The following is a 16,452-nucleotide window of genomic DNA, read 5'->3' as shown; positions in this document are numbered from 1 at the left end:
TATACGTTAGAATGTTAGAATGTTGCAAAGAAAAGGACGAGGTGATTGGGAATATAAGGGATGGGGTGGTGGTATATAAATGCGATGATCAGAGTCAGCTCAGAGAAGGTGGCATATGAGTAAGGACTTGAAGGAGGTGAAGGAAGGAGACATGCAAGTGTCTGAGGAAGGGATATGCTGAGATGCAGGGAAAGGCCAGTTCAGAAGCCTAGAGGCAGGAGGAATAGTGAGGCTATTTGTGCCTAGAGAGGAATGAATGTGGGCAGAATAGGAGAGGTCATCAGCGGTTTAATGGGATCCAGATCACTTGTAATAACTTTGGCTTCCATTAAAATAGACCCCATAGAGCATTTGAGTAGAGCTTTGCTCTGGCTGCCATGTTGAGAATAATTAGGGGTTCAGAGTGGGAGTGGGAAGGTTAGTCTGACAGAAGGCAGCTTGGTCAAGATAATAGTAGTGCAGATGGTGAGAAGTGGTCAGAGACATCCAATTTGCTGAGATACTGAACATGGGGCTTAAGTAACAGAATTGTCGGGGTGCCTGGGTGGCTCAGTGGGTTAAGCGTCTGACTTTGGCTCAGGTCATTATCTCGTGGTCCTTGGAGCAAGCCCCAAAATGGGCTCTGTGCTCAGCGGGGAGTCTGCTTGTCCCTCTGCCCCTCCCTACCCCTTGTGCTCTCTCTCGCGCTCTCTCTCTCAAATAAATAAATAAATAAATATCTTTTTTTTTTTTTTTAAAGAATTTTAAAAAAAGAAACAGAATTGTCAAGGAGGACTTCAAGGTTTTTGGCAATTAGAAGAACAAAGTTCCCATAAACTGAGTTGGAAAGGTAAAGCTGAAGCAGGCTAGGACACATTCAGCTCAATAAATATGTCAGACATCTGAGGGGTGCCAGGAGGCGGTGGGAGATAGGAGTCTGAAATCAGGGACGAGTCTGGGCTGAGGATATAAAATTGGGAGTCACTTTCATAAAGATCATATTTGAAAGCTAGCAGACTGGATTAGATCACCAAAGAAGCTAAGTACAGAATGGAGAAAGAAGAGATCTAAGTCAAGGAGAGTCCCGGGGCCCTCTGACAAGAGAGGGAGGAGGAGGGAGAACCAGGAAACAGACCAAGAAGGAGCCGCCAATGAAGACAGAAGCCAACCGCAGTCTGTGCCCTTGGAGCCCAGTAAATTATTTCAGAAGGAAGAGGGGATAAGCACGTCAAATAGGTTTGACAGGGAGAGTGGACCATTCATCGGGCAAGGGGAAAGTCCGTGATGACTGGACACAACCAGCTCAGTGGAGTGGTGTGGGCCCAGCGAGTCTAATGAAGCATGGGAGCAGAGAACTGGAGCAGTTCCCGCTCGCGTTTCCCTGGAAAGGTAAGCAGAGACGTAAGGCACAGGCAGAACAGTCAAGGTATCTTTTGCTTAAAAAATGGTAGAAATAAGTGCATGCTTGTATGCTAAAGGGTTTGCCCCAGTTGGAAAGTGTGATAATGAGGAGAGGGGATGTGACCTAGTGCTGAATGGAAACAACCTACTTAGAAACACAGATGGTATCCGGCAACGGGCCTTCACAGTAGATCCCACTGCCTTCAGATGAATAGCTTTAAATACATGAGGAAGAAAGAAAACACATTCAGTATTCCTGCTAAGAAGTATGAGCATTTAATGCTACTATCTCTGAAGGGAATGAGGCAAGAAGGGAGGGAAAAAAATCTACAGAAAAGAAACAAGTTTAGATGACTTACCAAGATCACACATGCATAAGCTCTTTGAAAACAAGTTTTGGAAAACAAGCGATTTGGGTAGAAAAATCTTGACTATTTTGCATGTCTGACAACCCCCAAAAACAACATTTTCAGCATTGCCTAGATCATATCGTATGTTCTTATACAGATGTTTAAAACTTTGGTCTAGGGGCATTTGAGTGGCTCAGTCAGTTGAGCATCTGCCTTCAGCTCAGGTCATGATCCCAGAGTCCTGGGATCGGGTCCTACAATGGGCTCCCTGCTCAGTGGGGAGCCTGCTTCTCCCGCTCCCTCTGACATTACTCCCCCCACTTGGGCTCACTCTCTCTCTCAAATAAATAAAAATCTTTTTAAAAAATAAAATTTCTATTTTTTTTCCTTAAAATATATAGGTCCTCATCAATCTTCTCAACCTCTCTTATATCACATTTTCCTTTTTCCTCACCCCCTCCCCACCATGTAAGACTCACTGGGCATATTCCATAAGTACCAGGATGCTCAGGTGCTGAGAGCACTACACTCACATCTTCAAGTTGAATCAACTTTCAACTTTTCAACTTTCAATGAGAATCCCAAGTGTTCCAAAAGCATTACTGGTTTTAGGCTCAGGGAGAAAATCAGTAATGGTGATGTTTCAAGAGAAAGTTTAGTCTGAAAACTAGATTTAATTTTATTGTACAACTTAACATAAGACATTCATTTTACTGTTTTCCTAAGTGCATGCGATTATCTGGAATATACAATCAATTCTACCAATCTATTATAAAGGACACTAATCCTGTGTATATGTATATTTTAACCAAAATCTTACTGTATGTGATAGTAAAGGTCATAAACAATAAATGTATGAATTCAGAAAGATTCATTTGGGTTTTGATGAACCATCAACTTTCTGTATCTCAAGGTAAGTGTAATCAATTCTTTATTCTGTCCTAAATTTCCATCTATAGCTAGGCTCTGAGTGCTGAAGTTTACATACTAGATCGTTCAACTTATCGGTCTAAGAGGTAACAGCTCTCAGCTGTCAGTGGCTGAACAATCACCTGCGAGCATTTAAAATGCAGATGCCTGGGCCCCCCTCACAAATGCTCCAGTAAAGTGGGACTGAGCTAGGACCCAGGAATCCGAATTTTTACGAGGGCCCTCATGGAGAAAGAAACGTATCAGTAAAGACTTGAAGAAGTAAGTGAATGAGGTATGAGATCATGAGATGCTAGAGAAAGCTTTAAAGGGTTTTCCTTGGGCAAGCACGAAACACCATTCTACTTTCAAGCCCCCGACAGGTTTAAACTATTTGTCCCATGATGAAGCCCCCAGCTGCAGAGAACCCTGCAGCATGGGTCCACAGATCCCTGGTTCTCCAAGGCTCTAGTCTGGGGGTCAGAAAAGCAGGGCGATCTTTGCTCGGGCTTGTATACAGACAACACCAGGCTGCGGAAGGGACAAGCTGCCACTCCCAGCCTGTGCAGAAACATCCCCCTCATCTCTTAGGGGCGGGAGGAACCCAGGCACTCCCAGGAGACCGCTGCAGCCTCCCATGTCAACTGCACTTCTCCGGGAGACTGGAGCTCACAGATGCAGGAATTGCAAGGCTCTTTCTCACCCTGACTTCCTGTCTTCATCTCTAATGAAACGTTATATTAAGTGTCATTAAGAAACGTCATTAAAGATCCTATCTCTGCTGTCAGTTTATACTACTACATAGAAAGATGATGAAATGAGCCAGGACAACACAGAAAAAAGTAGCAAACTTTTTTTTTTTTTGGTGGAGTGATGTTTTCTAACTCTAGATGCTGTGAAAGTGGCAGTGGTGCCTTTTGCCTTTAAGCAAAACTGCTTTGGAAGACAACTGTATTTTATTTCCTTTGGTATTTTTCTTTTTAAAAAAAATTAAAAGGCAGTAAGGTAAAGCGACAACCTCAATGAAGAATGACTCTCTGTCAGATTATGAGTAGAAATTATTCTCCGTAGCTTACTGTGTACTATTCAAAAGGTGGAAAGGAATTTAAAAAGATACGTCATAGTTTGTTGTAGTTCCTGCCCTTGAAGGGACTTACATTCTTCTCGGGAAGACAAGACAAAGCGCATCAAAAGATAGACAAGTTACAGCACTAGAGATCACAGGAAGATGAGGGACTTAATTAAGCTGGACCTCGAAGACTGGCAAAGAGGAAGGCGGCTGGGGAAAGGAGTGAGGCAGGGCGGCGTGGCCTGCCAGCCAGCGGTAAGAGCCCAGCTCCGCGGAGGCACGCCGCCCAGCAGACCTGCGAAGTGGGGGATGGCAGCCAGATAGAGGACTGGTGGCCACGCTGCAGATATGGACAGCCTTGGAGGTCAAGTCAAGGAGTTCAGAATTTGACAAATAAGAACATTCAAAGAGTTTCACACAATGCAGTATTTGGGAATATTAATGTGTTAGAGATGTGTAGGACTGATGGGCACAGAAAGTACTTGGGGGCAGTTAGAAAATTACCAGAAAAAAACAAATTCCGGGTGATGGAGACCCAGAGAAGAGCAGCACTAATTATTACTAGAGTTACAGGCTAGTTTCATAAACTGTAATGAAATCGAGTTGTGCTACAGATGTAACATCAAGACTTTTTCAAAGGATGTTATCAAAATGAAAATTTAGGAGGTGTGTGAGTTTTGAAACCTTCCCAGTAGTCGATCATTTTAATGATCAACATTATGAAGGGGACAGAAATGTTATTGTTTTTACATTTTACTTAAAAGACTGTGACTCGTACTTTACTTTCCAGGTGCAGTCAGCTCTGCACTGTACTTTCGGGCACTCCCCCGAAACCGTCTTCAGCCTACTCATGGGGAGAAATCTGGCTTTCAAGGGGTTCATGAATTTCAGGAAAATGAAAAGCTTGGCTTACACCTAAATACTGGAAACTCCCCAAACTTGGCAGTGATCTTTTAAGTGTTCCAGATCACCTATTGTTTAAAGTGGATAATGGATGAGTTCCTAACTAATCATCAGACAAGCAGAAGAAAACCTGTTTAACACTCAAAAGTAGAATTTCCCCGATTCTGTGAAATAACATGTTCCTAGAGGAATAGCCCCTCAAGAAGTTGGTCTGAGTACCAAGATTCTGAATGAGCAGTCACCAAATGCCTCTAATTTATTACAGATGATTGTCTGGGAAGAGAGACAAATTGTTTAAACCTCATTTTTTTCTGTTATTCTTAGTTCGAGGCATGTCAAGGATGCGGACCATCTTGGACATCTCTATGTGGAAATGAGCACATTCTAACACCCCATACCCAGGCCACCCTCACTGCAATGATTCCTCTGTCTCAACTATAAGAACGCTGGTTTTTTTACAGCTTACTTCTAGAAAACAGAATAAGGTATTGCCAGCCCTAAGTTTTCATTCTGACTTGGTGTTTTGGAGCAACCCCTGTGTGTGAGCCACTAAAGCACTGATGTTGTTGCCCCTTCTTTCCAGACTGAAGAAAATCTTTTTAAAAAGAGGATGTAGCTGAAGAAGTGCTTTTCCCCCCAATCCATCCATTCGTGAGTGAATGGGACACTCAGGATCACTAAGGGATCTTTGAGTCCTGAATACTCAGTAACACACAGACTCTGCACTGTTCTCATCAGCAGCACAACCCACACAAGGGAAAATGTTTCTTTGGCCTCCCGGTTTCAAGAAAAATCTTTGTTCCCTGTACTGATTTTCATAACCACAGAACAAGAGAAATACTACTCTCAGGGGTCTCTTCCTGTTCAGAGAGCAATGTGTCTATAAGCTTTGAACCTCCTATATTATGGCTTAAGTGCAAATTCTCCACAACTCAGATTGCCAACATGTAAAACACAACTCTGTTAATTGATCCTTTGCCTCAAGGGATGTTAGGTATTGGCTTGGGTTTTTGGAAGACATATGGCAAGACAGAACTGGCCCCTGGCATCATGTATATTAGCCTGAGAATACTGGGATGAATTCCTAAGGTAAGTGCCTAGGAAGCATAAAACTCACATCCACGTTACATGCTCAGTATTATACTGGGGGAATGACTTCAAGTTGGAAGTTTTTGTTCTTACAAACATTTATTTTCTTCCAAATTTACTGTGTTTCTGTAAAGCTGTGAAAAGTCTTCATTTCCCTTTTCCCAAGTGCTGAGGTTCAAAAAGCCAGCTCTCACCCATAGACTAATCTTCATCTCTTCAGGGTCTTGTATGTTGATTTAATTTCATATCTAAGTATTTATACTAGTTTTCCTCAGGGATTTATACAGCAATATATATAAGTATATATATTCCTACACAGATATATACAGGCTTTTTATCCTCATCTTACCACTTGACAATACAACTTTAAATATGTTTTACACAGCTGTTCCTTGGTCAAGGTCATTTGCAAGAGCAAGTCGGTTTCTGAAGAAATCTTGTTTGGTGGGTGAAGGATCCATTGAGGGATTCTCATTAGTTTTTTCCCTGTATTCTGATCCACTGGACCTAAAATCTCAGCACACAGATAAAGTACAGGTTGATTTGGTTTTAATTGTTTTCAGATATTTTATCCAAATTGTTTTGCATTTGTTTTAAAACAGTTGCCTCATAGATCTGGAATAATTTTTACTTCCCTTCCATTTCATGACTCAAGACATGTGCAACTAAAGTTTGCAATGAACGTAGAGAGAATATCTTTCTAATGCTTTATGGAGACAGTTGTGACAACTGTGTATGTCAGTGTAAGATATTGTGTATAACGTAAAGGGGAAATAAAAGCTCAGAAAATTGAGGAAATCCTATTTTTGATTCAACCAAGTAACTACTCCACCAATTACCAAGGCCCTTAAATTCAAATGGATGGGATTCATTGTTCTCAGCCAAGGTTATCTATCAAGGGCCATGACTGAATTTGGGCATTACATTACAAACTCTTGCTTTTGCTTGTTTTCATTTTTAAATGAAAGATTTATTGAAGCCAACCACACATATATGCCACATTTGGTAGGATGCAGAAATTAGTACAGTAGTCAGATTGAGGAGATTCTATCATCTCAACCACCATGAAGGAGACCAAGCCCAATCAATGGTCAACAACTCAGATCAGTCCAATTGAGTCCCCAGTCGAGGGTGCATTCTTCCTTTATCTTGGTTAAGCCAGTTGGGTAATCCATTCCAGCTCTGCACCTTCTCCAGATTGTTCATGTAGGAAGTCCCTGGAGGGAGGAGGCTTTCTGGAAATAACCTCTGATAAGCTACACTGGGGCCCTTTGACTAACTTAAATTCTGAGCTAGAATGGGTAGAACTAGCCCACTAAGAACCAGTATCAAAAGACCTCATGCAGGATGTATGCAAGTGATGTTATTGAAGTTCTTTGTCCAAAGCTCCTAGACAACTGAACAAGTTCTCCATATGCTGAGGCAGAATCGAGCATGCTTCCACTCTCCACAAAAGAAGGGTAAGTTCTTTCACCGTCTTTGGTATGCTACGAGTCCTCACTGCTGCTGTTAGATAAGTTAATTGTGACTCTATCATTTATTGCATTAATTGGGCAGATTCAAACATCCCTTGACATTATCCAAGGAAAGAAGCTGGATCCACACAAAGACTAAAATCCTGATGTCTGGAAACCTAATGACTGACTGGATGTTTTCACTATTCACCCTGATACTTGGTATCACAGATGAAGCCAGAGCTGCCCACCATGTTTTCTACTTCCAGTCAGGAAGCAGCACTTTTCCACTACACGCCAGTGCACAGAGGAAAAACTATTCTTTCTCTCAACACCAGTCCATCTGCGTGCTCATCAGATAAGATTATATCTTATCTTGTGGGGTGAAAGTCCTTTGCCTTTTCAGAAGCCCCCTTGGAACTCTCCCTTGAAACAGCCTCCACATGCCCCAACCTAAAACTCTTTGTCTTCTCTCAATTCAGAATTCCCACCTACCTACAGTTCAAATCCTCCCTGAGTAGTACAGTTGTGCCCAAAATGTTAGGAAGATATATTTTTGACAATTTTATTCTTTCCCCATATCTTCGGCTATCCAGAAGGCTAGGAATACCTATAAGTTTGGGGGTGGGAGATAGGAAGCAAGATTTGAATCTGGCTGGGGTTTCTTCTGAATGGTTCCCCCCATGTGGCTGTTTCTCATCAGAAAATCATCAGTCAAAACTTAAAATCTTTACTTCACATTTCTCCCTCTTAGCTCTATCTGATCTCTTCAAAACCCAATATGTCATACTTTGATGGTTCCAACATGCAACTGTTTAGTGTTTACCTGGAAATGGGAAAGCTTTGATGTCACCACCAGCCCCAAGGACCACAGAAATCTTCACCAGTTGCGTTCCCATTTCTGAAACAAATGCCAAAATCGCCCTGTCTGGTTTTCAAAGTCCACAAACTCAGCTTAGTATTTTCTTTTTTTAACTGCTCTTCTCACAAACCACTTTCTCTGTGTCTCCAAGTATTTTAATTTCTCTGCATTTCTTGATATTAACTATTAATTAACTAATGACTATGCTGCTAATCCTCTTCAAAATCCAGCATTCTACTGTAGCCATGACTATATGCTCAGTTTTATCCTCTTAAAGACAATTTTAACTCTTTGCAATGCCTACATAGTATGTGGCCACTTGGACTCTTCCCAATGTGTGGTCGTTAGGCTTTGAAGTAATGTATAAATTACCAGGAAATAACCTGCAGAATCTAGGAAAAGGGGCCAGTGAATTTGCTTTTATTGCCTTCATCTATAAAACAGAAATGGCTTTTGAGCTCCTGGGGCCATTTTCGTTGACTGCAGGGCACATCTGAGCAGACACTAGAGGGACGGGCAGGCAAATGCTTGCTGGATAAGGGTACAGTGGCTGCCAGTACATTCGGACACATAGCAATCCAAGTGCTTGATGGAAAGAGAATAATCGTCGCTACGTTTCCTTCCACTCAGTCCACAGAGACAAAGAAAATAACAAGCTGGGTAGATCATACACATATAGATCTGCTACAAATAAGCCTTGTAAGTTTATTTGGAGCTGGGGAAGGGAGGAGGGGTAGAATCCAGTGCTGTGTAACCCTATGACCTAAGAAGGGGTGGTTTTCTGATTGGAAAGATTGTCTGCTGTGCAAGCTTTAGGAGACCTGCGCATGGAAAAGTAAGAGAGCAGGGGACACCCATCCTGTCGCCCAAATCAGTTGGTCCTGGTAACCAATAGGGTGACAAATGAGCATTCGTATACTGTATGTTTGTTGAGTGCTTCCTACGTTCTAGCTACTGAACCTTCAGCTAGATTACCCTTGCATTTGAACTGTCAGCTTCTAATGGGCTACAACTACGTCTCTTACTTCTTTTGTGCTAGACAGAGCCTAGTACACTAAAGATATTTAACTTAGTGATGGATTTCAAATGACCTATTAAGACACATTTGTAATGAGGTTTATGTCATCTAAAATGTTATGCCTTCAATCATCTCCTTTAATTTTGAAGTGATGTAGGGAAACGAGATGGGAGATGAGAGAGGAGCCCAGAGTGGGTAAGAAATGGGAGAAGGACTTGAGATAGGCTGGGAGGAGGTAAAGAAGGTAGGGTAAATTATCAATTAGTTCTTTGGTAGTCCTGCTTTCTATTGCATGGTCTCTTCCACAGCCGAGGCTGGGCATTTACAGAAACAGCTGAAAAGATACCAAAGAAGAGGACCCACTGATGTTCAGTTACATGGAACCCTGAAGACATATTCTGTGGGTGTGTGTGATTAAGAAAATAGAGATTTTGGTGTGACTGGTGCAGGGAGAGTGATGATGTAGGAAGGAGACAGTCTGAGGTATATACGTTATAAAATGTTAGAGGAAAAGAATGGGTGAGGAAGCAGAATTAATCATTTGGAAGCCATATTATTTTTCTTCTACTCCCCCAAATTTGAGGATAAAAAGAGCCTCTCTACTCTGTACCCCTAAACTGTCTTACATAACCCTCTTCCTCCATACCATACCCCCAACCAAGAATACTTATTAAACTAAGTGCAAGATTTATACATAAAGTAGCATTTGCCTCACGCTTCAGAGTAGTCTAGATATAAGTCCTGAAGCCTCCATATACAGCCTTTCAGAAAGGGACAGTGCACCTTACTCCCTGCTCCAAGGCAGAGAGAGAAGGATTCAGTCCAGCATCAGCCTATCACATTAGGTCTGTTCCTGGCTTCTGAGGAAATTCATTTCAAGTTTTTAAAGTCACTTAACATTTCCAAGCTTTAGATAGGTAGTCTTTATTCTGATCAATTCTGGGGCATCTTTCAGGGACATGTGACCTGGTATCTACCCAGGACAAATGTGCCTGAGACAGAAATAATCAGAGCATCATCCTTTTCCCCAAATATCTCAGGCATTTTTCAGGATTTTTTTTTTTTTTTTATGATGTCAACTTGACTCTCCCTTTTGAATCCTTGTGGGTCTGAGTATCCGGCCCTCCCAGCCTCAGAGGGAAGAGAACCCTTTCTCAGGTTTTCTGTTGCATCTGGTTCCATGCCTAGCTTCATCCCGAAGCAGCACTCTGGGTGTGTGGGGCCACCAGCCAAACAAGCCCCTATGGATACAAAAAGGGTGTCAGTGTAGACAGGAATGAGCCTCCAGAGGGCTGTGGGGGAGGCAGGCAGCGAGCCCCAAATGTGACACTGGTGGCTCTTCTGGCGCTAGTCCATTTCGGACCTCTGAGGTCAGGCTGTGGCATGGTTCAGGTACCCAGGTTGAACCACTTCTTCAAGTCACAGGGCTTGCTGCCAACCTGACCTCCCAACACATGGGAGGAGAATGAGCTAAATGTCTCTTTCCAGTTCCTCCCTGTATCAGTCCACATGCCTGACTTCAGAGTGCAAGTTCCTACACAACAGCTGGGACTATGACATTCATGATTCCTATACAAGTGTCTCACAAAGCACATGCACATAAGAAAGAATGCTTAACTCTGGAGAAGGATGGTGCGTTCTCATCTGAGTTAAGAGCCGCTGACCTTTCTGTGTTGCTCTGGGACCTCCTTGCCCTTCCTCTCTATCTTAGTATAATGGAGCAAATTTCCCATGGTTCTTACACAAGAACACTCAGGAGAAACTCCTCAAGCTGCTTCTTTATCCTGTGCAGAGTCCCAAAGCGCCCCTCGAAGCTTCCTGACCCAAGGGGATGAGCAAGTACAAGCTGGGGGTGCTCAGGACCCTACCCCAGATGTTCAAAGCCAGGAAAGCCTGCCAGAGGGAGTGGCCACCTGTGTGGTCCCCCCTCCACTTCCATTCATAGACCACTTCAGACTCTAAACACAAAGGCAGCAGCAGGATTAGTGGCAGCATTGTGACTGATGCAGGGGAGACTGATCTATGAGAAAGGGTAAGAGGACTAAGGAGATCCACTGAACCCTCTAAGAAGGATCCCCAAAAGGTGCAAGAAGACTGAAAGCAATTAACCAACATGAATTTGGAGAGTCCACAGCTAGTCCTCAGCATTGTGCCGAGGCTGGGAGCCAGGGGGTGGTGGGAGGGCTACAGAAAGATAAAATCAGGTCTTCCACATGGTGAGTCTTTAAAATTATAGGTCCCAACGCCATATTAATTTCTTGTTCCAGGTGTTAAAAAGATGTGATTACTCAGATTGATCTAAAACAAAGCCAAAGTACAGATAAAGCAAATCTCAGCACCAGAAAGGACTCAGGTGTTCATCTTGGGCAATTTCCCACTCAGTGCAGGAATCCCTTCCATTAGCATCCCTGACCAGGGTCACCCAGCTTCTACTCAGGAGAACCCAGTCCCTCATGAGGCAGCCAGCTCCACTTCCAGTACCTGCATTTTTAGAAAGTTCACCCTCTTACCCACTGCTCCTACTTCTGCCCCCCAGATACAGAGAGGACAAGTCTACCTCCTCTGCCTCAAGTAACTGGCAGAGCGTTTTCTTATATCACTCTGAAAACTGGGAATTTGTAAAGTAACCAGTGGTGAATCCATGGCTCACTGTTTTACGACAGACAGACCCACTCACTATAAAGGACAGTAAGCAAAAAGTTGGCTATTTGTTTGGGAACACTGTGGTCTAAAACAAAGAGATAGGTTTAAGCAGTGCCTCTCTTAGGAGTCCTTAGAAGGATTCAGGAGCCTAAATCCTAAGGTTGGGCTGGAGGGTTGTCTGCTTCCAGGTCTCTCCACCCTGGCCAAACATGACAGAGGTAGGCCCTAGGCCAAGAAAAATCTAATCTATGAACGTAAAGAGAGGGATACAAGTCTTAACTCCTCACTCCCTACATAAAGGGGATCTAGCAATAATCATGTGGACCTTGGCAAAACTGAAAGGGGACTTTGTGGAGCAGTACTGTGTCTAACTGCGGTACTGTTGCTCTCTTCCTTGTCCTCATTCTTCCAGCAACAGCAGGCAGGGACCCACACCCAGAGATGCACTAATCTCGCTACCACCTTCCCCATGGGAGAAAAATTAGATATACCATCCAAAAAAAGTCCTCACTCCAGGCCTGCCCCCTTCCATCAAAACCATTATCTAAATCAGCCAGTAACTTCTACCCTCAAGGAGAAAGTGATGTTCCTCAACTTCCTCACTTACCAGCAACTCTCCAAAGGCAGCTATAGTGTCTTTAACTTTTCCAACCACCAACTGTTTAAAACTGACTGCAAGAACCTTCTCTCCCAAAAGAAACTAAGTAGCAGGGAAAATCTCTCCAAGGAAGGGGGAGGTGGCATGAGGACCACTGGAGATAAGGGACAGTAAGTAGTCTCCAAGGCAGGGAATGCCTAGACTGGAGAATCCTTCTCAGGTCAAATGCTAAAGGCTCAAATCTATCTTCTTTACATTTCATGCTGGGGTCTGGCCACCATCTCCCAGTCTATAAGACAGGGCTGGTAAGTGCTGGCCTAAATGCCTGGGGAGTGATTTCCTACAGCAAGGACTCAGAGTCTTAGAAGGACCACAGAAGGCAAATGTCTTGTTTTGGCCTCCTACGGAGTATGGAAACCCCACTGACATGATTTTCTTTATCTCGGGCCCAAGTCAAATCCATTCCATCATTTCTGCTAAGGAAAACACTAGCAAAAGTCCCAATAACCATGTACTAGTGTCCAGGATAACTATAGACTCCTACAGGCAGAAATGCTGAGACCTCGTCTTGGAAAACTTTCCACAGGTGGGTAGATTTGGAAGGAACACCCATTACACCCAACTCCCACAGTGGAACCCAGGCCTCCCCATCTAAATGGATTTGATTGTCACCAGCTCATTACCCTGGGGACCTCCTCTGCTTCATCCTGTCAGACACATGACTTTGGGAACAAGGAAGTGGAGCTAAAAGAGGCAGAGGACAGGGCTGAGTCTGCTTTTACTCTAGGAAAACACAATAAGAAACATCTTCACCTGACAGGAATTGTGGCTACTGACTGCAGGCACTGGGCTTGAAGCTGTGTGTGAAACCAGGCTACTTAAAACTTATTACTGTTAAAACCTCCAGACTTAGCCCAAAGGGAAATGAGTTACAATGCTGTCTTGTCTAAGGGCTACTCACTTCTTTTTAAACAGCTTGCGGAAGGAGCTGCGAAAGCCCCCTTTCTGGTCTTGCCTGGGGTTTTGATCGCTGAAAGATGTTTGTTCGCTTTCTCTTTCTTCCTTCGGACAGAATCTGGTGGTGTCTTCTAAATGCATCTCCTGAAAATACAAAAGAGGGGAGGTTATTTACTCTTTCCAAAGTTAACGTTATCCTGACTGGGACCATTTTTTTAAACTTTGTCACTTTCCCCTCTCACCCCAAAGAATAACGGGTAGCACCCTATTCCCACTAAAGCAAACCTAGGCTAATTAAGAAATCAGTGAGAAGAGGACAATTCTGCTGAGTGCAGAAGTATTTTGTATGTATCAAGACAAACAGTCTTAGAGTAGGATTACGGTATAACAATAATTAAAGATCAGGACATAAGGGAAGTTAGTATCTAAAGGCTATGGAGAGTAACTTCTTATTCTGGCACCAATCCTGTCTTGCTGGGAAACAAGTAGGGGTCCCCTCACATCTCTGGGAATGTTTCTCTTTCAACAAAATAAGGCAGTTCCTTCATCGCAATGCTAGTTCTAAACTCATGCTCCTAACTCTCCATTTTAGACATAAACAAGGGAAGGAGGTTTTGCAGGGTCAGATCTGTTTAGAAGTAGGTGTCAACTATGTCTATATAGGCACATACGTGCATGTGTGTATGTGTGCCTGCCACACACTTTTTTAAAAAATATTTTATTTATTTATTTGACAGAGATCACAAGTAGGCAGAGAGGCAGGCAGAGAGAGAGAGGAGGAAGCAGGCTCCCTGCTAAGCAGAGAGCCCGATGCGGGGCTCGATCCCAGGACCTTGAGATCATGACCTGAGCTGAAGGCAGAGGCTTAACCCACTGAGCCACCCAGGTGCCCCCTGCCGCACACTTTTAATCTGTAAATACACATTTAGTATAGTTTTTGGCATTCTTAATTCATGGTAGGTACAGTGTGAAGTAAAAATTAATAAAAATAAGGCTCTATCTTCTGTGAACTTTCTAGTTTAAGTGTGAGATGTGCTAAATAAAACAGATATGCACTTATATTTCTGTTCCAGATGAATGAAGTATTTACTGGGGGGTGACTGAGACCTAAAAGCCACCTAATAAAGTTGCTGCATTTTAAACCTAAGAGAACCCAAGGAGTCACAGCAAAAACCACTATGAAACGAGCATGAGTTGGATGGGTGACTGCTTGCTGACCGTGAAGTGAGGCGTGGGGATGATTTTTTTTTTTTTTTCCAGGAAACATGGGTTTGACTCTGAGAACTTAACTTGCAGTTATCGTAGCAGATCTAGAGGTTCCCTGAGACGCTACTAAGATTCATTACTATGCTGTGGAGAGCAACATCTTGACAGCTTAGTGTGCTGTTTCTCAGACTGTGGTCCTGGGGCGACAGGATCAACCGGAGCTTTTATTTAAAATGTATATTGCCTGAGCCCCAACCTAGACTTGCAGAGTCAGAAACTCTGGAGTTAGGTCTAGGTAATCCTTATGCACACTGAGATTTTAAAAACCAGTGGTTTAAGGTATGCCCCTGCCCACCTGCTCTTAGTGTTCATGAGTCACCCCGAACTCCTGCTAAGACGCAGACTCTGATTCAGTAGGTCTGGGATTGAGCCTACATTCTGCAACTACAACAAGCTCCCAGGTAATGGACGCATTTACTACCAGCCTAAGGACCACATTTTGACAACTGGGCTTTTAGGGACTGCTTAGGAACTAAATATATTAAGTTTAAGGAAAATCTCTCTGTGCAATCATGATCTTGATAATATCTTGCATTTGTATAGCATTCCACACTTTACAAAGCCTATGCACATACTTTATCTTATTTGGCCTGATGCCCCACAACAACGCTGTGAGTTAGGTAAGGTATGTATTGTCTTAATTCTACAGATGAGAAAACTGGAGGCACAGAAATGCCAAGTGAGTTACCCAAAAGCACACAGCTATTTGGCAGCATAGCCAGGACAGGTGTCAGATCTCCTGACACCCAGGTAGGTGTTCCTTACACTAAAGCATGCAGCCTTCTTTCCTGACTCTTAGAGACAAGGTTTGACTGGCTCTTCAGGGGCACGGGTGGAAGATACACAGAGTGTATTTAAGGAGATGGAATAGTAGGAGCTTTACACATCTCAACAGCAAAGAGCTGATACCTTTAAAGATAGGGCTTTTGAAGGGTTCATCTTCTGCGACGAAAACCCCATCTCACTTCCACCTCAACCACACACTCACATACAAACATGCACACATATACACATATATACATGTACAGAGGCCTGCCCACGTACACACACACATGTATGTGCACATACATACACACATGCACACATATATCCACAGTCTCTGCCCACCTGGACTGTGCATTCTATCTCTCTCTAGGATACCTTCTGAATCTTTAGAAAGAAAAATTTTGTCCCAAAACAGAAATAATAAGCAAGGTGACCTTTGTGTGAAAAATTCACATGCTTGAAAAATTTACTGATAACTGAAAGAGAAAAGGCCTCTTTTAGCTGACCTCTATTTGCCATCTCCTTATTCTCACTTTCTGAACCAACTTGACTCATGTATGACACTGTTAGGGGATGAAACTTGCTGTCCAGGATGTCTGATTAACAGTACCTAATATACTGTTTATTGTTATCTGGTATGTCTGATAAAGAGTCACAAATATTTGACTCATCGTTTGCTTCTCAGATATATTACTTGTTATTTCTGATTAATGTCTTTTTTTTCCTGTCAATTGTTGAACTCCCATTTTTTCACATATTCACTGAGGGGGAGAGACTTTCATGAACATGTGACATAAAAGCATTTTTGGCAGCTTAGACTACACTAGTTAGAAGGTCTTATATGTAAATCTCTGCCCATCTCAAGTCAGTTTGAATTGCCATTATTATTTCCTGCCTACCTCCCTTGTTAATGAATTTTTAAACTTTGACACATGCCTAAGATTGATTTGCCTAAGAAATTTTGCCTCATAGAATTTTGTAAAGTTCAGAGTTGAAAACCAAAGCCAGGAAAAAAAAAAAAAATCTCAGAACTCTGGGGAATCTCAGCAACTTTAGCTGAGCGTACGAAGGTCCCTCTGCAGGAACCAGTCAGACTTTGATTCTGGAGTCCAGATGGGCTACGAGCTCCAAGGCTCTTCATGACCCAGCCCCTTCTTTTTCCTCTGGCCTGTTGTCTACCAGTCCCACC

The 16,452-nt window shown here is 43.0% G+C and overlaps 1 protein-coding gene across 13 annotated transcripts in view; it reads right to left on the bottom strand.

Annotated features, from left to right (window-relative positions):
* Positions 1-16,452, bottom strand: part of ARHGEF33 (Rho guanine nucleotide exchange factor 33) — a 116,380-nt gene that overhangs the window by 37,274 nt on the left and 62,654 nt on the right. For 3 of the 13 annotated variants that reach the window (XM_032881961.1, XM_032881962.1, XM_032881974.1), the window contains 2 exons: positions 13,237-13,376; positions 4,531-6,207 (listed from right to left, as the gene is read on the bottom strand). In XM_032881961.1, coding sequence (XP_032737852.1) covers positions 6,078-6,207; positions 13,237-13,376 — 270 coding nt within the window. In that variant the 3' untranslated portion in view covers positions 4,531-6,077. The other 10 variants (XM_032881967.1, XM_032881975.1, XM_032881968.1 and 7 more) reach the window with 9 other exon arrangements.

The sequence above is a fragment of the Lontra canadensis genome, unplaced genomic scaffold (assembly GCF_010015895.1).
Source record: "Lontra canadensis isolate GAN:19392208 unplaced genomic scaffold, GSC_riverotter_1.0 scaffold78, whole genome shotgun sequence".
Lineage (NCBI taxonomy): Eukaryota > Metazoa > Chordata > Mammalia > Carnivora > Mustelidae > Lontra > Lontra canadensis.
This window is presented reverse-complemented; position numbering and strand designations above follow the sequence as displayed.